The 23,154-nt window shown below is 33.6% G+C and overlaps 2 protein-coding genes across 3 annotated transcripts; both read right to left on the bottom strand.

The window, feature by feature from the left end:
* Positions 1-1,828: 1,828 nt before the first annotated feature.
* Positions 1,829-11,147, bottom strand: LOC126975472 (glutathione S-transferase 1-like). Its single transcript, XM_050823392.1, has 6 exons — positions 10,967-11,147; positions 7,860-8,007; positions 4,994-5,052; positions 4,676-4,817; positions 4,325-4,515; positions 1,829-2,148 (listed from the first exon to the last, which is right to left on the bottom strand). Exons 2-6 carry the CDS (start codon positions 7,998-8,000, stop codon positions 2,034-2,036), a joined length of 648 nt encoding a protein of 215 aa, XP_050679349.1. The 5' UTR covers positions 8,001-8,007; positions 10,967-11,147; the 3' UTR covers positions 1,829-2,033.
* A 6,934-nt stretch (positions 11,148-18,081) lies between these two features.
* LOC126975473 (glutathione S-transferase 1-like) lies at positions 18,082-22,813 on the bottom strand. 2 transcript variants are annotated; one of them, XM_050823393.1, is made up of 6 exons: positions 22,688-22,813; positions 22,049-22,195; positions 20,520-20,578; positions 19,741-19,882; positions 19,250-19,440; positions 18,082-18,631 (listed from the first exon to the last, which is right to left on the bottom strand). In XM_050823393.1, the coding sequence occupies exons 2-6, from the start codon at positions 22,187-22,189 to the stop codon at positions 18,517-18,519; spliced, it is 648 nt and encodes a 215-aa protein (XP_050679350.1). In that variant the 5' UTR covers positions 22,190-22,195; positions 22,688-22,813; the 3' UTR covers positions 18,082-18,516. The 2 variants fall into 2 exon arrangements, with proteins under 2 accessions (XP_050679350.1, XP_050679351.1); XM_050823394.1 differs by lacking the exon at positions 22,688-22,813 and adding an exon at positions 22,540-22,638.
* Between the last annotated feature and the right edge of the window lie 341 nt (positions 22,814-23,154).

Below are 23,154 nucleotides of genomic sequence, written 5' to 3'. Positions count from 1 at the left end.
TTCCCTCACACACATTCCCTCCTTACTAAACTATGTACTATTTTTGTGAAGTATTTTATTGAAATTATTATTATTTTATCAATATATAACCATCAGTATGCAAATCAGCTTCTCAGATGTCTCACAATCACGCAAGACAACATGGATATTTTTTTTAATGAAAATAAGGGACGAGACGAGCTGGACGTTCAACTGATGGTACTTGATACGCCCTGCTCAACACAATGCAGCGCCGATCAAGATTATTGAAAAACCCAAAAAAAATTATTGGTACTACAACTGCACTCGTCACCTTGAGACATAAAATGTTATGTCCCATTTGCCCAGTAATTTCACTAGCTACAGCGCGCTTCAGACCGAAACAGTTATATCCACTCATTACTGCTTCATGTCAGAAAAAGGCGCCGTTGTGGTACCCATAATAGCCGCGGTAGTGGCATCCGGTGAAAAGGACTATTTCTGTTTGCATTATATGTGAACTATTTATACGTGAACAATACTTTTAATTTGCGAATGGTGCAGCTAGCAGTCGGCCATTTACAAAAGTCACAGACTCTCGCAAAAACTTAAATTAAAAACTTAGATGGATTAACGTTTCGCAGAACTATTAATTAGTTTCAGGCTGACTTCCAGTTAACTAAAAACGTTATAAATCATTCTATTACTGCAACATTAGTAACACTCTTGCGCTGATTATAAAAATGAAATCTTAGAGAATTTTTAATCGACTTCAAAAAGATGAGGTTTTCAATTCGTCGGTATTTTTTTATGTGTGTTACCTCAAAACTTTCGACCGGGTGAACCGATTTTGATAATTCTTTTTTTATTTTTAGGATAGTGTTTTTGAAGTCGGTTGTTTTTTTTGTTATTTCTTTTTTTATTTTATGTAGTTATATCACCGGCCACAAATTCTTCAACATTCCTTTGTTAAAGTCTCCCATTTATCTGAGTTAAACTATAATAGAATTTTTTGAAGTAAGCGTTACATTTTGAAAATCCATAATCATCTAAATGTTTTGAGTTTTCTGTAGTGTTAATTCCGCCAATATTTGTCTTTAAAAAATTGGACACGTGTTTCGCCTCTATACGAGGCATCCTCAGGAGATGTTGACTCGCAAAACTCTGGCACGAGACAGAGTCTGTCTTTAATTATAATTTTTATTGCTTTCTATTTTATAGTGGTAAAGCGAAACAAGGAAACTGAAACTGAAAATTCAAATATTTTTATTCAAAATAGGATATGATATCACATATTGAAAGTCAAAAACTACCACCCATTCGAAGATGTCTGCCTCCGCGCTGTGAAGAACGGGCGCAAGAATTTCAGTGAAAGTAAAACTATTTTATTCAGATATTGTTACAATGTATCGTATAATAAAACTTTTAATTCAATAGCCTGAGGGCGGTCACTCCATTCCCAATCTGTGGTATCATTAAGAATTTCCACTCCCATTACGTATATGATGTTGCATCCGCTTAGAATTGGTTACTAGTTTTCAAGAGCTAGCTAGTAGAAAAAAGCATAGACCAAAACAAGTATGTGATGGTGGATTTTAATTATTATTAAAGATGTAAATTAGAAAATTACTAAAAGTGAAATAATACATTGTATTAAATGTTTCCGTTACGTTTTTTCGTACTTAAAACTGTTTTTTTTAATATTTTCATTTCGTTAAGCAGCTGATAAATCACCTTTATCTAGCCTATGAATATATGCTACTTGCAAATAGTGAAACGGTCCCCAAATCTTCATAATTTGACGTAGGATTTATTTTAGTAGCTCATACATAAATATCATTGCAACCAATTATAAAAAAAAATACAAAACTTAGAAACCATAAACGTTTATTGCATCATTTACTAATTAACTTCTAAATTGTAAAACAAAGTAAAACAACCCTACAACTAACAACAACTTCGTAAAGTGAACTTCAATAACATACACAAAAAGAATAGCAATTATCTGAAACTTCACTTAAATTACATTAATGAAATACAGCTTAAATACAAATATGAATAAAAAATTCTTCGCTTCAACCCACTCGACTCTCATAAAGGGATTTAAAATCATTTAAGCCGGGTAAGTTGTACTTCTTGTATGCATCGAGTTCTGAACATCTTTTCAGCCAACCAGATATATTGGGGTAACTGAAAGTTGAAATAAACATAATTATGTTAAATTTATATGTAATTTTTGTATGATAATTATTCAAAAAATGAGAGGGTAAACGAGCCAACGAGAGTCCTGATGGCAGGGGATCACCTCCTGCCATGTCCTCTTGAAACAGATCAAAGTGTACTTTTAGTGGCACCGCGGAAGTTATATAATTCCACAGTTTGGGTATACGTGGAAGAAAGATCGGATCAGCAAACAGATGGTTAAGGTTATATAATAATATGTAAGTTTGTGGTGAGTAATCCGGTGTTATAATTCGGCAGTTGTTTGGTTTTCCATCAGGTAAAACATATCTTTGGAAGAGTTCGCGATAACGCTGCAGAAGGCGAAGTCTCTCCACGACGCGACGTCAATCGATCGAGCCGCTTAGAAACTACTGCGGTGTTATTCTCGTAATTTCAAAATTGCTAACATTAAGTTCCGATCATATGCACGTCGAGATCCGTGTTCTGTCATTCCCCTACAACATTAATGGAGCCATAACTGTATCAGAGTCGCGCGTCAACGACATTTGAACACCAAGCTCACTAGTTATCCATATAGTTCTACCAGTGGGAGGCACCTTTGCATAGGATGCTGACTAGATTATATGTACCACAACGGCACCTAAATCTGCCGAGAAGCAGTAATGTGTAAGCATTACTGTGTTTCGGTCTGAAGAGCGCCGTAGCTAGTGAAATTACTGAGCAAATGAGACTTAACATCTTATAACTCAATGTGACGAGCGCAGTTGTAATGTTTAAAGTTTTTCAAGAATCCTGAGCGGCACTGCATTGTAATGGGTAGGGCGTCATTACCATCAGCTGAACGTTCTGCTCTTCTGATCCCTTATTGTCATAAAAAAAGCCAAAAAGAGTAACTAAAATATGTCTACTATTATTAAAAGGGTTATCTTTGTTCTATAATATGATGTTTTAAGTGCTCAACTCAATGAAACGTTCATTTTTTGCAGAATACACATCTCGCAGCAATTGACACTTATTGCTACGACATTACACCCCATAAAAATTTCTCTAAAATGGGACGTAACTTCATCACAATTGTAGCTGAACCGTCAATTTGTGCGTCAAGAATACGAAATTTAACTTCTTGACTATTAGGTTGCTCCGAGCCTATTCTCGTTTTGTTTGAGCTACTGGATCACCAACAATTTGAACAGCTCAGGGGCGTTCGAGGTCAAACCGTTGAAACTCATCCTGGAACGCACCAGACTTATACTTAATACTCCATGAACCATCAACGTGCAAGCGTTTTCACTCCAATTGAAATATAATAATAATAAATAAAATAAAAATATAAAGCCTTTATTTCTTGCTTCACATTATAAAGGTTTATAATAAAAAAACAATAAAGTAGTGTATATGCATTTTCTAACAATTAATTAATTTTAGTTAGAATTTTAGTAAAGATTTAATAATGAACACCTGCCTACTCCCCTCACTAACCTACGCCTGTCAAACTTGGAAGTTCACGAGGAAACTAAAAAATAAGATCATAACCAGTCAAAGAAGTATGGAGAGAAGCATTCTGAAAATCAAGAAGATACAAAAATCCGACATACTACCATAAGACAGAAAACCAAAGCCATCGACGCACTCAGTTACTCACAGAAACTAAAATAGAGCTGGGCTGGACATCTAGCCAGACTAACTGACAATCGCTGAACCATAAAGACAACATCATGGCTAGGACCATTTGGCTATAGAAAAAGAGGTAGACCAATCGCGCGCTGGACAGACGATATTGTAAAAACAGCGGGTACCAACTGGATACGAACTGCAAAAGATAGAGAACACTGGTCAACTCTGGAGGAGGCCTTCACCTCCCGTTGAGAGGGGTTCTTGCAATCACATTTTTCTTATTACATTATTATTAAATCTTTACCAATTGAAATATATTCAAAGCCAATTGTCATTGGCTTAATCTCTGCCTAAAATATTTCTTAATTACAAATTTCTTTCTGCAACGGTTTTTAGTATTGTGAAATCTTAAAAAAAATTACTTTTTCCCAAAAAAATCTACCGCCACTTTGCCATTATTCAATGAATCACTAACTGTCTCACAGTAACTGGTACTTTCAAAGTTTTGATAATTTCAATAACTGCTCGTTAAACTAAAGAGACCCGTTTTAAATTATTAGTTACTTACATCCCGGCATCAATTGGTATTATAGTATTTAGAGAACTTATTGTAGCACTACAACAGAAGTCTGCAACAGTCAGCTCATCTCCAGCTATCCAAGGTTTGGTAAGAAATTTTTCAGTAAATTCGTAAGCTGATTTTATCTTTTCCAAATTTTCAGGCTTGGGTTGCTTTTCACCGAAGAAAAAAATAGGCGCCTGGAAATAGTTTATTAAGTAAATGAGAGAACTGTTTAATTATTCATATTTCTTGCTAACAGAAAACGTATACAACAAAACAATAATTTGCATATACGAGTATATATCAGTCTCAACTCTCATCCAATACAATATAAGATTTATACAATCGATTACTTACGACCGTATAGCGTAGCGCAGGAAATAGGATTCCGGTATCGAAATGCAGTCTCTGATCGATAATAGCCCTTTTTTTAGCATCTGTTGGATATAGCGAATCATCTTTGCCGTATTTTGTGACTAAATAGGTGACTATAGCGTGGCTGTAAAAGTTAATAATTCATTTGAAGTTAACAATAATCAAATTATTCAAGTGCATTTTTAACTTATTTTACTTCACAAAGTTTTATTTTGCAGTATTCATATTATACAAAAGGTTAAATTGAAAAAAAGTCGTCAAAGCTTGAAATTATTTATTGATGAAACTAATAATAAATACCTGTCCCATACAACGAAGTCGTCGTCGACTAATGTAGGAATAGTGTGTTGTGGATTCATCTGCAATAAAAAGTTAAGTCTATACATTTGTAATAACTTAATCAAGAATTAAGGTGATGCCTGTGATAGTGGTTAATAGAACACAGTGGTGCCTTCCCCAAAATTAAAAATTCCACCCATGTCACGTTGATGTCTCGCATTCCATATCCGCTCGTTTTGCAAGAAACTTTTTATCCCGCACAGCCACTTTGGGAATGATTTGCTACCTTCAACCTAAGACCATATTCCCACCTTAAAGGCCCTCTCTGTTATTGCACATGTATATGGGCGGCCCATTTTTTCACTTACCATCTAATCACTTCTCTGCCCTTTCGATTTCCCCCTCTTACATTCGAAAAGAATGATGTCAGGTCAGATTTCTCAATGTTTTTTTAAAAGATAAGTCATTAACTTATATTCACATCGGGTGACTAATCCCGTTCGTTCTCATCCCGTTGATTATGGCAATCTGAACAGGCCAAGAGTCTTGAGAACCTATAAATCCTCTAAAAGTTTCGACGAAAAATGGCAAAAGAAAAGCACTACGTCTGTCTTTCCGACCTAAATGACATACAAAGTAATCTCGGACGATTCGCCTAACAATCGGCGCTCGGTATTAGTGTTCGGTCAAAGGTGGAGATAATTATTTTGTGATCTATACAACCTGGGCCAGCTAATCAACTAAACTAAAGATACTATCAGGGGGGTCATGGATTAGAGTAATAATTAATCTGAAGCGAGACATCTTATTTTCAGAAGGTGATCAAGAAAACCAAAAAAATTAAACTGTTGACTATATAACTGCGGAGACTATAAAGACACAGCATCATTTATACGTTTACCAGTGGGAGGCTCCTTTGCACAGGATGCCGGCTAGATAATGGGTTCCACAACGGTGCTTATTTCTGCCGTGAAACAGTAATGTGTAAGTAGTACGCCGTAGCTGGTGAAATTATTGTAGTGCCGCTCAGAATTTTTGGATTTTTCAAGAATCCTGAGCAGCATTGCATTGTAATGGGCAGGGCGTATCAATTACCTACAAATGAACGTCCTGCTCGTCTCGTCCCTTATTGTCAAATAAAAAAACGTTTACATAGACTATGACAGCTGTGAAAACGACGAAATAAACTGTGTTTAGAACTAACCTCTATTTAGAGCAATTCACGCACACTAACAGAAAGTGTCATACAAATCGCGAGTGTAAGACGTAGCTTGTCTCGGACACAGTATTATTCTTTGCCACTTTTTATCTGTTTTTTAACGGCAAGAGACTATCTAGTCGTATTTAATATCTCAGAATAATATCATCAACACACGATAAACTGGTTCCGTATAACTCAGGGTCAAATCAATCAATTAGGACAAAGTAGATTATCTCCTCAACTACTACTAGATTAAATCCTTGTAAATAATTACATACGATGATTTGGTTTTTTACTCTATTATATATATAATATGTATATGTGTTATTTATTTGCCAACAGTTAAACTTATATATGTGACTAGAGAATTGAAAATTAAACGAGCAATGCTATACAGGTTGTCCCAAAGTTATGGGACAAGAAGGGAAAGTACCTTGGCCATTCTTTCGATTGGCATTATAAAAGTAGGGTTTTATTTTTTTAATTTCAGTCGGTTCGATTCCCAGACAAGGCAAGTTATTATTAGAAAATCTTTGAATGCAGAAGTACTAACTTTTAAAAATAACATAAAGTCTTCTTTCAGTATAATAGCCTATCTTCGATATTTAAGGTACTTTCCCTTCATGTCCCATAAGTTTGGGACGCCCTGTATACTATATATATGATATTTCCTTCTTTCTATTTGACAAAACTTATAGAATCATTATCATTATTTTTATCTATATATAATACAACAAATATCTATATACAACCTATGTTGTTGCCCATATATTGCATAACCTCAATTTTACAAAACCTCCTATAACTCAGCTTTCAGATTGCCCAAAATCCTCAAATTTTCGTTGAAACTTTTTTAATTTATAAGCTATTTATTGACATTAATTACATCCTTTTACATCTTGGCCCAATAATGTATGAAAGGGTATCCGTCTCATTTCAAAATTTGTTTACGTTTCTAACTAAAGTTTTTTACTAAATAAATTTTAAGTATCAGATAACAATATTCTTAAATAAAAACTTTTAGAGTTAGTGTTGTATATCAATGAAAACATTTTTTTCTTGAATGACAAGCACACACTAATTCAGTGGTTCCTAACCAGTGGTCTGCAGGAGTCAGAATATGATCCGCTAACCAATCTTAATACGTGCACACTGCACATTGTGAAGAATAATTAGTTTCACGAGAACTGGCAACAACTTCAAACGGTATCGACGTCATGAACACGATGTCGGAATATTTTCAGAAACATAACATTAGCTGGGAGAACATCGTTGGCTTCTGTACGGATGGCGCTCTGGCCAGCAATGTTGGGATCACGCTCTGGTCTGGCAACTTTAGTAAAACAGAAGAATCCTAAGGCAACAACAACGTATTGTATCATCCACCGTCAGGTGTCAGCTTCGAAGACTCTTCCTGGATGCCTTAAGAATACAATGCAATTGAATGCAATTTTTATATTCTACTAATTTATTAGTATTTTTAATTAAAGTTTATTTTCGGGTTGATTCAGTTTATTTTTCTTGTACATCATGTTCCCTGCTTAAAAAATAAGAAAATCGAAGTAGTCAATGGCCTAGAAAAGGTTGGGAACCACTGCACTGAATGAAAGGTTCGATAATAGAGAGAAACAAGTTAGTTAATTTGTAATAATAATTATTATTATAATTGTGTTAATGTAAATATACCTTAAGATATTCTTCGGTGTGATGATCCTTTTTGAGGAGATCAGTTGTGATGTACTTGACCGGCAGATTCAAATACCCCAACGCCATCTGGCAAGCTCTGCAGGGGGGGCTTGCGTCCAAGTTGTACAGTGACAATACCATTATGGATCTGAAATAGATGTTAGGTGAGAGAGTGACTCTGAATTATAAAATATAACAATTGACAAAAAATAAAAAAAAGAGTGAGTATACTTCATGCAAGAAATTATACTTCTTTGGCCTAACGAAGCAAAAATCCTTAAAATGATTTATTCCTCATGCTATTCTACGTTTTTAGAAATAACAATATTGTAAAAATCTAGCAAAGATGGCTTTGACAATTAATTATTAAGTAATGAATACAGCTGTAAGGGCTTGAACCCTTTGCCTGTCCTAATAATGGACGAAGAAACTAAAAATAAAAATGAATGACGCAAACGTCAGAAAATTTTAAGAACAAACTTCAACCTGTTACTTTTGTGTTACAGCGATGCGCGCGCATCTTAAAATTTCACTCTCATAATTTTTTCGTGACGCGCCTAAAGAAGTATAACTTATTTGAACCTTGATATTAGCGACTAAGGCCACCAAAAATGTAATCTTGGATTATGGATTGGTCTTCGCTGCGCCCCAACTAGATAACGCAGGCGTAGTCGGAAATTGCGGCAACTAATACTAAGCCCAAGTGGCGTACTAATCTCGAACAATGTGTGACGTTGACGTGCCACATGTTCTGTTAAACTTTGCTAATAATTGAAACTAAAATGCCGGGTTGTGTAGTAAAACTTTGTAAAAATAATACTACAAGAAATAAGAAAGACACTGGAAACACATAATACCATCCGTAAGTATTTTGTAATTTATTCATTTCAATGTAAAATAACACGAAGCGTGTGTTACAAAATTTGAAAGATGCCATTGAGTGTCAAGATGCCACGCACACTAGCATCTAAGATTTGCCGTGATAAAAAAGCTATTGTTCTTAGGTACCTAGTGCGGTATATAGTTGGAGCGCAGCGGAGACCAATACTTAATCTTAGAAATATAATAAATAAATGGTATAAATAACCTGACAGCCCGATAATTGGTGACATATTTGATTATTCAAAGTGTGCGTTAGCAAGTTTTTTTTATGACGTTAAGGGACGAGATGAGCAGGACGTTCAGCTGATGGTAATTGATACGCCCTACCCATTACAGGATTCAGGATTCTTGACAAACCCAAAAGTTCTGAGCGGCACTACAATTGCGCTCTGAATTTTTGGATTTTTCAATAATCTTGAACGGCGCTGCATTGTAATGGGCAGGGCGTATTAGTTACCACCAGCTGAACGTCCTGCTCGTCTCTTCTTTATTTTCATAAAGAAAACATTGTAGTAATAATGATTTTGCAAGACATTATGGACTTTATTTATTTAAGTCGGCTTACTCGCGAACCATCAGTGTTGCAACCGACTTGTTTCGGACCATTCATCAGGTAGACACACTCACCTGTACCAACACCGATGACAGGCAAAAGCCGATATAAAAAATATAGTTAAAAACGTATCAGTTTACGACAAGACGAACAACAGATGTACGCTCAAAACAAACTCGAAATTTTACAAACATACACACCTATACCTCCTGGCCTTCAGAGGAATATGCATAAAATCACTTATATTTGAATAAAGTCAAAGTCAAAAATATTTTTTTGACTTTAAATCAAAAGTAAATAAAGCGTTAATCACCAAATATACAATTCAAATACATGCTAAGTACACAAAAGTTTAAACATATATATTTAAAAAATAATAAAATAAATAAAAACAATTCAAGGCTGAACCATAAAATCCATAAAAAATAACAACTATAATACTATTCAATTCCACATTGTAATATCCTTTACGTAATCTTTAATAGTGTAAAAAGCCTTCGACATAAGTCTGCGTTCAAAAAAATTTTTAATATCGAAGTTCAAATGAAAAGTCGTTATACATTATGTACATATGTTATAGAATTATAGATTACTAGCTGACCCGACAGACGTTGTTCTATAGATAATAAAAAAAAAACTGTTTTATAGGATTTTGCCAATAATATTTCAAAACATCAAGAATTATTTCGTAAAAACTGCTCCCTGTTGTGAAAATGAAATTGTTTCATAGCGGAACTGTCAAACCGTGCGTCACTTAATTCTCTCATAGAAAATATACCCATACGAAATAAATATTGAAAATAAAAATAATTATGGGTCCCAAATCGAAATAAAAACTATCCTATCTCTCAAGTTGGACCAAACTGCACTCCATGAAGTTATCCCCATTAAAATCCATTCTTTAGTTTAGAAGTCCATCGCAGACAAACAACGTGTCACGTAATTTATATATATTAAGATTTAACATAATATATTATAAATTTTTTATAGTTACAATACGAGAATACAGAAATCAGGAATCACTTGCCATAAAATATGCAATAATTTATAGGACGGACTGTCTACACTATTCTTAAAAGTCCCAGTTGATGTAACGACGTTATATATAAAAAAAATATAACTTCTATTAATACTACTTATACGACACATTAGCTGTATGTTAATAAAATAATATTGTACTGTAAAATATATAACGTTCCAAAACTATACTATCTTTTTTACATACTTTTTAATAGCTTCACCTGGTATGTTTGTTTGTAACCGACTCATTTTGGGCGCAATTTTGACCCACTTTAAACGGCCAGATTTCGTTCAAACTTCGTAGATTTATCGAGTACCGATGAGAATACATTTGATAAAATTATTCCATTTTTCAATTTGAAACATAAGATTTTTGTTAATTTATAAAAAAAAATCATATATCGTCAATTAGGAATAGATATTCGTTTTAAATTTCAACCATAATCTTTTCAACGAAAGCGTCTGTTTTAGTTTTTTTTAAACTATTTTTATATAATTTATAATGGACAGATTTTGTCTCTTTTATATACAGGTATGAAGATAGAGACAAAACACTTAATCATGGATTACGTATGCCTTTTAGAACACGGATTGTTCAACAAGTTAGTGCTGTATTAGTAATTAGTACGATAGATGTAAATAATTATTTTACCTTTATCTGACGACCTTGCGTTCATCTGACGAACTTGCTTCCGAACTGATGGTAGTAATACGACTGACGTAAAAATAACTTAAGAACAAGCTAACATTGAAAAAATAAATTAGTTTCTGCGAAGATAACTGACATTAGCAATGTATGTCGATTGTCGACGACTAATGAATGTTAACTAAACACAATTACTAACAACTTTAACAAGTAATGTGTTATTTACAGTACGCGGAATGAAGCGAGATGGAAATATATTTGCTTTTCATGTTAACGATATAATATCAGCTAGTCACAGAGATGCGTAGGCCTTCGATACTCAAATATTCAGTTAGTGATATGAAATAATATGTAAGCGTAAATCTTATTTCAAAATAATAACGGGCAAGTCATAGTTTATTAATCGTTTATCTTATAATATTTAAGTAATAAAATAAACAGTGTTGCAATTATAAGAAGAAACGAAACTTAAAGCTGATGAGGTACTTTAAATTTTCATTAGTGAATAAATCACACATCAAAGAAGTAAAATAAATGAATATGCTTTGGTTTATATATTACTAGGTTTTACCCGCAACTTCGTCCGCGTTGAGTAGTTACTTTGATCAACATTTTAAATTTTTAAAGATACTTTTAAAATAATACACATACAAACTATTCTTTGCTGTTCTATGATACAGCACATATCCCTTGTCATTGTGGACAGTTTCTTAAATAGTATATTTTGTCTTTGGTGTTTTTTAATAGTAGCAATGTGAACTTTAATCTTCTACTTCATCCCCATGTAGGTCAAAGTTTCAAAAATGCTCGAACAAATGTTTATAAATTGTTTCTTATCAAGTGATCTTCGATAATGACGAATTTACATACAAACTATGTGCTTTTTCAACCTGTAGTCTAACTCTGTACATATATCAAAATCGGTTCGGTGGTTTAGGCGTGAAAGCGTAACAAGCAAAATTACGTTCACATTAATAATATACCTACTAGCCGTTTTCGCTAGTCGAATTTTAAAAGAAAGAAACGTTGGAATTCTAAAAATGAGTAGCCATAAACTATCTAGGATAAATTTCGCATCGAATGGTGTTAGTTCCATATCGATACGATCAATGGTTTAAGCGTGATTGAGCCTAAAACAAAGACAATTTTCATTATATATATATATATATATATATATATATATATATATAGAAGTAGGGTTGGATGGCTAACCTAGAAGTTAAAACACAACTACAAACTCTTATTACAGTGGATTGAACGGGAAGAGAAGTGAATCAAAATTAGGCATATTTTCCTATTGATTTATTATCACGAAAAAGCGGTATGGACGCATGGAAAATTTTCTGTAGTAGGTAGGTATAGAGGCACAATCTATTAACAGCTACATGCCCGAATTTTAGACAATTTTAAGGTACTTTTTCACAAAATTAATTAACAAAAATCTTTCAAAACAAATGACCATAATGCCTACCTACAAATTCGTCTGTACTCTGTGTTTTGACAACTGAACGTAATCACAGATAATCAATGAAAATAAAAAATCTGTATTTGAATTTGGAAATCTACAGTTATATTATCACATCTGTGGTGGTATTTATAATTTAAACTAATATTAATAATTATCTTTACTATTGAGCGTCTGACAAAGTTCTTTAAAAAAATACAAATAATATTATATTATTAGAATAAATATAGTGTGCACATTTTTCATACTTTAAGGTTACTTCCTGTCACTATCATTATAATATTCTTAAGAAATTTTCATTTCAATTCAATTCAAATACCCCAACACCATCTGGCAAGCTCTGCAGGGGGGGCTTGCGTCCAAGTTGTACAGTGACAATACCATTATGGATCTGAAATAGATGTTAGGTGAGAGAGTGACTCTGAATTATAAAATATAACAATTGACAAGAAATAAAAAAAAAAGAGTGAGTATTTTTATTTATGCACGCAAGGTGAAACAGTAGGTATTTTAATCCAACAGTTGCATAAAGAGGCTCGTGGTGTCATTCATTGCGATGTTCACCTGCGGCTCACATTTCATCTCAACCAACGCCACTCGCGTCTTTGACCAAGTTATACAACGTGTCGCATACAATATTTTTTCTACAACCTGGTAACTTAATTTATTAATAAACAAACAAGTTTTCGAGTTGCCGCTTAAATTGGCGGGAAATATGATGTAAGTAAACTGATCTCTGCTCAGTGGTTTCCTTTTTCCTTCAAGGAAGGGCAAAGGTACAACCCATACAGCCAACGCGGGTAAATTAAAAAATATACCTAACAGTATCTTGGCAAATTTTATCAAGATGTTGTTTTCTGAAGTTGACATTAAAATGTTTAAAAATGAAAATATTATGTTTATTATATATTAATATGTACTACCTCAAATTTCTATGAACCTACCATACCTAGATTTTGTTGTCTGTGGCACTAACACAACTGTCATTTTGGGCGACATTATAGTACAATAAACATTACTAAAGACAAGGCAGTAAGGCCCCTGGCTATAGCCTGTTCGAAAAAACGAACTAATAATAAAAAAAGTACAATTAAAACTGCTTTTTAGGCCAAAGAGCATAGACTTTTTCGAAGACTTAATAAATAATGTTCCTATATTACTGATCGTGGTTATATAAATGACAGATAAAAGTAACAGAGTAGAAAAAAGTTAATAACAGTATCAAAAGGTTAAGAGAGGATAAAGAAGACTGTAAAGGAGTCATTAAGAATAAATTAAAAGAGCATTTCCTTAGCGTGTCTATGTAAAGTAGTATAGTCTTAGATCTAGGATACAGAGTTAGCTTTGTACCCATGAATCCTTAATAACTAACTACTATATGTGTGTGTATACATAATATAACAAAAGATCAAGTAAGATAGTTTAACATCATCATCATCATCATCGTCCGAAAGACTTCCACTGCTGGATAAAGGCCTTCCCCAAATATCTCTACAATAATCGGTCCTACGCTGCCCTCATCCAACGTATTCCGGCGATCATGACCATATGTCGGTACACCTTGTGGGCGTCCTACCAACACTGCGTCTTTCGGCACGTGGTTGCAATTCGAGAACTTTTCTGCCCCACCAGCCATCTGTCCGTCGAACTAAGTGCCCTGCCCACTGCCACTTCAGTTTCGCAAATAATTTGGGCTATGCCAGTGACATTTGTTCTCCTAAGGATCTCCTCATTTCTGTTTCGATCTCGCAGAAAACTCCGAGAATAGCCCACTCCCTTATAATAATTACCCTCTGAGCGACCATGAGCTTTCGCGTCAGGCACATAGTAGGATAGTATCACGAACAAATTATAACTCTTATACTTAGATGTGTTACGTGACATTTTTACGCTAAACCTTTTGGCTGTATAGTAAGTAGCTGCTGCAGCAATTGACGACAGGTCCATTGGCAAAGACTGTATGAAGTTCAATGTAGCAGGAGGTTATCTTAGTGGTCAACTGACAGAGACTTTATTCAGTTCGTTACCGTTTCACTTAGGGCTTCTAAAAGATATAAGTTTATTTCTTCGACTGATGTATTACTTGGTACCTACCCTAAGTTTGCAATTTAATTAATGAGAACATGTCCAATATAAACGGTTTGCAAGCTAGTTAAAAGTTTCAAAAAGCCCCTTTTACCAACGGGAAAAAAATATTATTACATTGACCTGGTAAGGATCAATGTAGTTACCATAGCCTGTGGATCAGTTCTTTTGTGCACCAATAGCTACACACAGTGCAACGTGCAAACGTAATTAGTATCATTCAACTGAATTTATAAGTTCTTTTTAATTAGCTACGTAAAAATTAAATTAATAATATTTACTGTGAGCAAATAATCAATGATGAAAAATTGCTAAGTTGGAAGCCAAAGAGTTAAATAAAAATCTATGTTACACGTAGCTTACCGTACCGTACCTTCAAAAAAGGAGGAGGTTCTCAATTCGTCGGCATGTTCTTTTTATGTTTGTTACCTCAAAACCTGGGTGACGACTGGATGAACCGATTTTGATGATTCTTTTATTATGTGAAACCTGGTGCTTCCCGTGTGGTCCCATCGTAATTTGGTCCAGATCTGACAATGGCATCCATGAGAAAACCATAAAAGTCTTAAATTTGCTATACGTATATGGATGATAAATTTACGAATAACTCAATATCGTGTCAACCGAATTCGATGATTTTTTTTATTGGAAAGGAAATACTTCAAAGGTAGTTTGGTTAAGTTTTGATTACGGAATCCATGGCAAAGTAACGGAACTCTTCAATTCTTAGGAGCAAATTAACGATACTCGGCCGAATCTTTTTTATGCTATTATGATATTTAAGTCATCTACCAAAACGTAGTTATGGTCAAGTAATTGTCATAATCGAATATTATCATCAATCTCCTTAACGACTTATAGTAAGGGTTACGACCTGTGGCAGAATTTCTAACTATCTGTAATCAAATTGAAAAGCGCTTATAAGCGCTTATGCAATGCAGCAATGCATATTTGCATTGCTGCATTGAAAAATTTTGTATATATATAAGTTGCTGTACTTCAAATTCACTAAATATCAAAAATTAAAAAAAAAATAACAAAAAAACAACCGACTTCAAATACACTATTCAAAAACAATAGATATAATATGCACTAAAAAGTATGAAAATAATCGTGTATTTAAAAATACACGATTATTTTAATTAATTAATAAGATTGTATAAATACAATCTTATTAATTAATATAATTTAGTTACGATTATTGTAATTTTTGGAGTCGGTGTCATCCATTATTGGTTTTTAACTACATACAGGTGAGATGTGCTTGCGTCGTGAGGAGGCGAGAGGCGAGAACGGGTCGCGGCGGAAGGACACCGATTCCATTATTTTTATACTTTTTAGTGCATATTATATCTATTATTTTGGAATACCTAGTGTATTTGAAGTCGGTTGTTTTTTTGTTAATTTTTTTCCATTATTATTTGATGAGGATATGATCCACTTAAAAGTTTCACAAAACATATTATATAAAAAAATTGTCAAAATAGACGGACTCGCGCACAAAGGGTTTCGTAGCATTATCTATAAAAACTGCAAAAAATATCACGTTTTTTGAATGGGGCCCCCGTTATATATTTTTTATATTATTCTTTAGTATTTGTTCTTATAGCGGCAACAGAAATCATCTGTGAAAATTTCACCATTTAACTATCAAGTCATCTCCGATTGGCTAGATTCTTTGGCGTTGCGTATAGATGTGGATGATTTCTGCATTGTCTACAGCATATATCACAGGGAGGACTCAGTGGAGTTGTCAGGTTGATACCAGCATCCGAATTCCATCACCGGACATCAAACTGTGAAATCCTACCAGCATCATGTTGACGTCTAGCATTCCATAACCGCGAGAATTTCGATCGTCTTGCCTCGCACAGTAGAATCAATTAATTAATTATCATCGGCTGCAGTTTTCCTGAACATACTCCCATCATGAAGGCCGGCAACACAACTCTTGACCGCTAGTTTTGCGGATGTCCATGGGATGGTACCTAATCGCTTTCTATCACACGAGACTCTAGGCCGTTTGCCTCCTCTTCTAGAAAAACAATTGATATGAATGATGAAGCTTCACATTTGCAGGTCATTATCAAATTCAGTCTACAACGTGCCAGTACAAATGCCAAAATAACGGTAGAATTTGTGATACTAACGGACAAAATACCCAATGTTTCGTTTTATTTATATATGTAATACCTAATATCATAGAAAATGTATTGAAGTAGGCGTTATTTTGGGGAAATCCATAAATATCCAAAAGTTTTGAGTTTTCTTGAGTGTTAATTCCGCTAATATTCGACTTAAAACAATTCGACATAAGACATCCTCAGGAGATGTTTAATCGACAAACTCTTTCATGAGAGTCAGTGCCGAATTTTTTAAGACGAATATTGGCGGAATTAACACTCAAGAAAACGCAAAACATTTCGATAATAGGTATATCATACTAAAATATATTTAAATCAATGCTGACGATGTAACGGGCACAGCTAGTAAATTCTAATATTATTGTTAACAGAAATAGGGAGAGAATTTATTAATGTCATCCATAGTTTTATAAATTGAAAGAGTAACAAATATTTTACCGGATACCTTATAATAATACGCATCAAAAAGGTGAAGTTGATAAGAAAGTCCGGAATGATACATGAGATAATATATATATTATTACCACGTGATGGTGTGGTGCTTGATATAAACAGTGTTAATGAAAATAAAGATAATATTATTAATCCTCTCAGTCGTATAATACCTACTCAAGTAGTTATCAATATTGCATTCAACTACTGATAATAAATCCTATCACAAAAGTAAATTTTATTGAATTTGTAAATTGTAAAGTATATGCTCACAAATTGTGTGCACAAGTCTTATATTATTAATGGAGTCGAACTTTTTTTTGGTTTCTGCTGCAAATATTTCTAAAATCGCTATAATTTTAATATTTATGTACCTATATTTAGAACAGTAGTAAGTACCAAATTTCAATTTCGTCTTTAAAAAAATACTACTTACTAAAACAAAAAATATTATTTAACAATAGTAGTTACTCAAAGGGTCAGGTTACCAGAGGGCTGCTGAAAATCAGCGCTGTGTGTTGGTATTATACCAACGCAGCATGATGCTCAGTCACCTCCTTTTGATGACAATAACTTCTCACTTTTTAATAAAAATAATCACTATAATATTGTTATATTCTTTTTACTTTTTATATTTTTTATGTTATTACTTGTATTATTCTCTGTGGTTTGTGTTTGTTATTAATAAAGTTTTCATTCATTCATTGATTAAAATTCAATATTGATTGCTGAGCCATCATCAAGATGTGCAGTAAGTACATGGGAACGGGAAGGGACGGGGTTGATGAAAAAATAACTCGGGTAGAACTTTCCGTTCATTCCGGTTGCTATTCGCTGCAAAAAGTAATGGTTTTCTTAATTTTCTTTTGGCAGAGTTGCAGCTTGCCGAAATGGATCAATAATGCTTCTAGAATAACATTATAACAGTATTTTCTTTGATTAACGTAAGTGTTACAGATTTAAATATAATACGGTTTAAAGAAAAAGAACTCAAGTAATTGTAATTGCGTTTTTACATTTATTATTTACCAAACATTTCGTTACCTTTGCAGAACACGTTTTCGCAAAGTTCACGCAACTTTATATATATCAATAAGATTATTAATTTTTTTAAACACATTCACAATCTATCAAAATATAAAACCAAACAAAGGAAACAAATTCTTTGGTAGAACTTTAATTACATGAACTTACTTTACAGTTTTAATTATATACTCAACAAGCCAAAAATATTAACTCAGCCGTTCAAAATTCAGCAAACTTCAGCAAATCAATGTGCATAGTGCAAATTTTGATGATTTCTAGTTTTTCAATTCAATGTTTTCTTCAATTTCAGGTACATTTTACTGCAGTGGCATCTATGTAAAAATAGTCATCTATATAATTAAAATTTTTAATTATATGCTTTGAAAGAAATATTTTTTCCACTTTTAAGCAATAACAGTCTCATATATAGTTTCAAGTGCAGATAAACCTGGCAAGTTATTCTTCTTATAAACATCTAATTCTGAGCAATTTTTCAGCCAAGTTGTCAAATTCGGATATCTGAAAGATAAGGTATATGTTATTAATTATTATAAACAATAATTTCTTCAACAAACTATGTCGTATTTCGGATTTGTGGTGGTAATTATAACTGTGCGAGAACTGCCAAATATTCAATTGCAAGTTGCGAAAGATAGAAGGCGCGAAGATAAATTGAATTACAAAAGAGCACATAGATAGCCGATAAATGAACAATTAAGGATAATAACGGGTTGCACTACGGGAGTGCCGGTAGTAGTGCAAACTTGAACGTTGTGCATTTTCGAATATATATCCATATTTTGGAAATATAGGGAATAATTTCGCACGAATTGCTTTATTTATCAGTATATTGTCCGCATTTGTGTGGTTAAATACAATATTCATTTATTGCGCTATCGTACACAAAAATGAAAATGTATATTATATAATTCAACTTACCAATTATGTATATTATATTGTCACAAAATTATATATAATTGTCACAAAAGACTCAAGTCGCTCCGACTTACGAATTTTCGATCAGGTCACGTGTCCTGACTCGAGTTTAACATTTTATACCCATCCCAAGAAAAGTGCTCAACGCCGCTATAGAAGTTTTCACATCAAAAAATGTATTTAGTTCACAGTTCTACTTACTTAGCAGCATCAATTGGAATCACTACATTCAGAGAGCTGATTGTAGCAACACAACAGAAGTCTGCCACAGTTAGCTGATCGCCAGCTATCCACGCCTTAGTGAGGAACTTCTCTGTGAAATCATAAGCTGATACAATTTTCTCCAAATTTTCTGGCTTGGATTGTTTTTCACCGAAGTATACAATGGGTACCTGGAAATATTAAATACTTTTTTAAATATGTGAAACTCATACATATTTTATATTTTTAAAATACCCCTTTGCTCGTGTAGAGATATGTCTAGATATGTATTAGAGATAATCCCTGCATGATCACTTTGTTGCCCTGCTGTCTAATGATCGGTCAAGTTCATATTGTTCATGTGTTGTTGTACTTATCTTATTTAAAGTGCTATGGCAACACATATGGCTTCTGACATGGACAAAGATTAACCCTGAGAAATATGATAGGATGTATCTGGAATACAATACAATGATGATGCATCTACTTACAAGCGTATCGCGCAGTGCTGGAAATAGGACTCCGGTGTCGAAATGCAGTCTCTGATCAATGAGAGCCCTTTTCTTAGGATCCGATGAATAGAGAGCGTCATCCTTGCCATATTTTGTCACCAAATACACAACTACAGCATGGCTGCAATAAAATTTATAATTAATATAATATTTTTTTTTATAATTAAAACATTTATGATAATTGAGACTTTGAATATGAGGTTAGTAACCAATCATGGATATCTGTTTTGTAATGCTGCAATTTCTAGTAAATACAGGTAATTGTTTTTTCCTTTAGGGTCAGTAATTTAAAAAAAACACCCCATTCATTTAATTGCAAGTGGCAGTGGGCAGGGCACATAGTTCGACGGACAGATGGCCGGGGCACAAAAGTCCTCGAATGGCGACCACGTACCTGAAGACGCAGTGTTGGTAGGCCCCCCACAAGATGGAACAACTATATGGTCGAGATCTCCGGACGACGTTGGATAAGGGCAGCGCAGGACCGATCTTTAGGGGAGCCCTTTGTCCGGTAGTGGACGACTTCCGGCTGATGATGATGATGGATATAATTGCTTAGCACAAAAATATGTAGATGTAAAAACAACAATGCCACGGAAATAAATAATATCATAAAAAATGTAGTGAGGAAGTTGTTTAATGTGTAATCCTAGGAAAGGGGACATTCAACAACTTCGAAGAAGACTACTTGGAAGTTACTTTATGAATAAACTGGATGCGGCTTAAGAAAAACAAAATTACAGGGAAATTTTAAATACCTGTCCCATAAAACGAAGTCATCGTCGACTAACGTAGGAATAGTGTGTTGTGGATTCATCTGAAAAAAAAATGTTTTAATTGATTAGATTTATACAAAATCTGCGGATAATGAGGTATAATTAACAGACTTCAAAAAAGGAGGAGGTTCTCAAGTCGCCGGTATGTTTTTTTATGTTTGCTACCTCAGAATTTTCGACTGGGTGTACCGATTTTGATCATTCTTTTTTTATTTGAAAGCTGGTGCTTTCCATGTGATCCCATTACAATTTGGTCCAGATCTGACAATGGGATCCATGAGAAAACCATAGTTGCCTAAATTTGCTATAAGTATGTGCGCGACAAATTTACGAACAAATCAATATCGCGTCAACCGATTTCGATGATTCTTTTTTTATTGGAAAGGATATACTCCAGAGATAGTTTGGTGAGTTTGGGTAGGTTCTGACCCGGGATATGGGATCCATGACAGAGGAACTTAGGAGCAAATTAACGATACTCCGCCGAATCTTTTTTATGCTATCCGAACTATGCTACGCTAGACTGAAATATTTCAGTCTCCTACCATAACATTGTTATGGTCAAGTAATTGTTCAATGGAACAATTCGAATGTGATGTTCAATGGAACTTCATAACATTACATTACATTAAGGGTGTGATCTGTGGCAGAATCTCTCACTGTATGTAATGATTTTTGCATTGCGCTTACGTCCATTGCTGCATTGCAAAATTTAGACAAATTATTAGTTATTGTACCTAAAAATTAACAAAAAATCAACCGACTTCAAAAACACTTTTCCAAAACATATGTATATTATGCACTAAAAAGTTTAAAAATATTTTTTTTGTACAATCTAATTAATTAAATTCTAGTTACGATTATTGGTATTTTTGGAGTCGGTGTGAGCCTAGAAAGGTTTGTTATAGGTACAAGCACATTTCACCTATAACATAGTTATTCTCCTATAGTACCTATTCACCTATAACATATAACATAGTTATAGGTGAGATGTGCTTGAGAAGCACGCGCGACTGGCAAAAGGCGAGAGGACACCGATTCTAAAATTAACTATAATCGTAACTAGAATTAGACTTAATTAGATTGTATAAAAATATGCAATTATTTCTTCGAAGTTAGTATTTTTAATGACTAATGTCGTTTTTAACCGGATACGGTGTGGATAAAGTAATCATTAAATTTATTTGCTATTCTGTCGGGGTCAGTTGGAAGTGTTGCTAATATTAATGTTGTCTATAATCTTATCAATCTTTAAAATTTAAATGATAATCCGGCACTCCCTGAGTGCAACGCGTATTTTTTTTATTATTTCGTTACGAAATTCACCCGAACGTTCGCGAGAGATAAAGAATTCGATACGTACTAACCGGCAAAGAAACCGTGACCTTTAAACTCATCTAACCGGTAAAACCACCCTGAGACATTCCATAGTCTCAAAGAATTCATAGTCAAAATTGCATAAGCATTGACTTCAAATAAAGGTATGTATCAAATTTACTACTCATACAGACCTTTATGTATTCCTCAGTAAGTTGCTCTTTATTAAGAGGATTAACGGTGACATAATTAAACGGCAGTTTCAAATACTCCAACACCATCTGGCAAGCACGACATGGGGGACTTGCGTCTAAGTTGTACAGAGTCAAAACCATTTTTATCTGAAATGGATGTTTCGTATTGTAATTGATGTCATACGTCTAATATAATAATAATATTATATTACTTTATGTTAATAACATATTTTAACACATCACGGTAATTGCAACACTCATCATAGCAGAAATCACCACAAAATGTGTAAAAAGTCATACAAAACATGAAAAATACATAATAATAATAATAATATTAAAACACTTTTACACGAATTATCTTGCCCCAAACTAGCTTGTACCATAGTACAAGACAACGATATATTTAATACAATATACATACAAAAATACATACAATCATCCATGATTCGGAAACAAACATACATATTCGTCATATGAATGATTGCACCTACCGGTAGTGGAACCCGGGAACTTTAGCTTAGTAGTCAGGGTCACTAACATACATATATTATATAGATAGCACTTATATTACAAATAAATTGTAAGTTATTGCTTTAAAAAAAATTGTATTTTTTTACTATGATATTCCGCAATACTTACTTTTTAAGCTTAGTAGACTAATTTGACAGGGATCAATAAACTTGTATAGGTGACCAACACTTGTAACTCTGTCTCGACGACTACGAATTATTAACTGAATATAAACACTTTAAATGCTGCATATACTTTCCAGGATAAAGCGAGACAGCGATATATTTGGTTTACAATAATTACTTTATCTACTTTAGAGTTCTGTTTGGAATTAATTACTTAAAATACGATGAGAATATTCGATTGTCATATGAATTTGATAATTATAGATTTATCGAAATTATAATTAACTTAGTTGTTAGCCCAGATTTAATTAAAACTCAGTTTTACTTAAACTAGCTCAGAGGCTTGTCTTTACTTCGATTAATGCGTTGAACGCGTTCACAAAAACCGAGTTTTCACCATTCAAACTGAGTTTAATAAAAATCAGTTTTAAGTAAGTGTGTTCAAATGCCAGTCTTGATCACGATTAAATG

This window comes from Leptidea sinapis, chromosome 36 (assembly GCF_905404315.1).
Source record: "Leptidea sinapis chromosome 36, ilLepSina1.1, whole genome shotgun sequence".
In the NCBI taxonomy this organism is placed as follows: Eukaryota; Metazoa; Arthropoda; class Insecta; order Lepidoptera; family Pieridae; genus Leptidea; species Leptidea sinapis.
The sequence above is the reverse complement of the archived record's forward strand: the minus strand, read 5'-3'. Positions and strand labels throughout refer to the sequence as shown.

What these genes read in the sequence shown, in the direction of transcription:
- LOC126975472 (XM_050823392.1), bottom strand. Translation starts at nt 8,000, where the DNA reads ATGGTATTGTCACTGTACAACTTGGACGCAAGCCCCCCCTGCAGAGCT. An exon ending in ACACCGAAGAATATCTTAAG is followed by an intron (nt 5,053 to 7,859) that starts GTATATTTACAT and finishes TTTTTATTGCAG; the next exon opens with ATGAATCCACAACACACTAT. An exon ending in CTGCGCTACGCTATACGGTC is followed by an intron (nt 4,516 to 4,675) that starts GTAAGTAATCGA and finishes AACTATTTCCAG; the next exon opens with GCGCCTATTTTTTTCTTCGG.
- LOC126975473 (XM_050823393.1), bottom strand. Translation starts at nt 22,189, where the DNA reads ATGGTTTTGACTCTGTACAACTTAGACGCAAGTCCCCCATGTCGTGCT. An exon ending in CAGCACTGCGCGATACGCTT is followed by an intron (nt 19,441 to 19,740) that starts GTAAGTAGATGC and finishes TAATATTTCCAG; the next exon opens with GTACCCATTGTATACTTCGG. An exon ending in ATTCCAATTGATGCTGCTAA is followed by an intron (nt 18,632 to 19,249) that starts GTAAGTAGAACT and finishes CTTATCTTTCAG; the next exon opens with ATATCCGAATTTGACAACTT.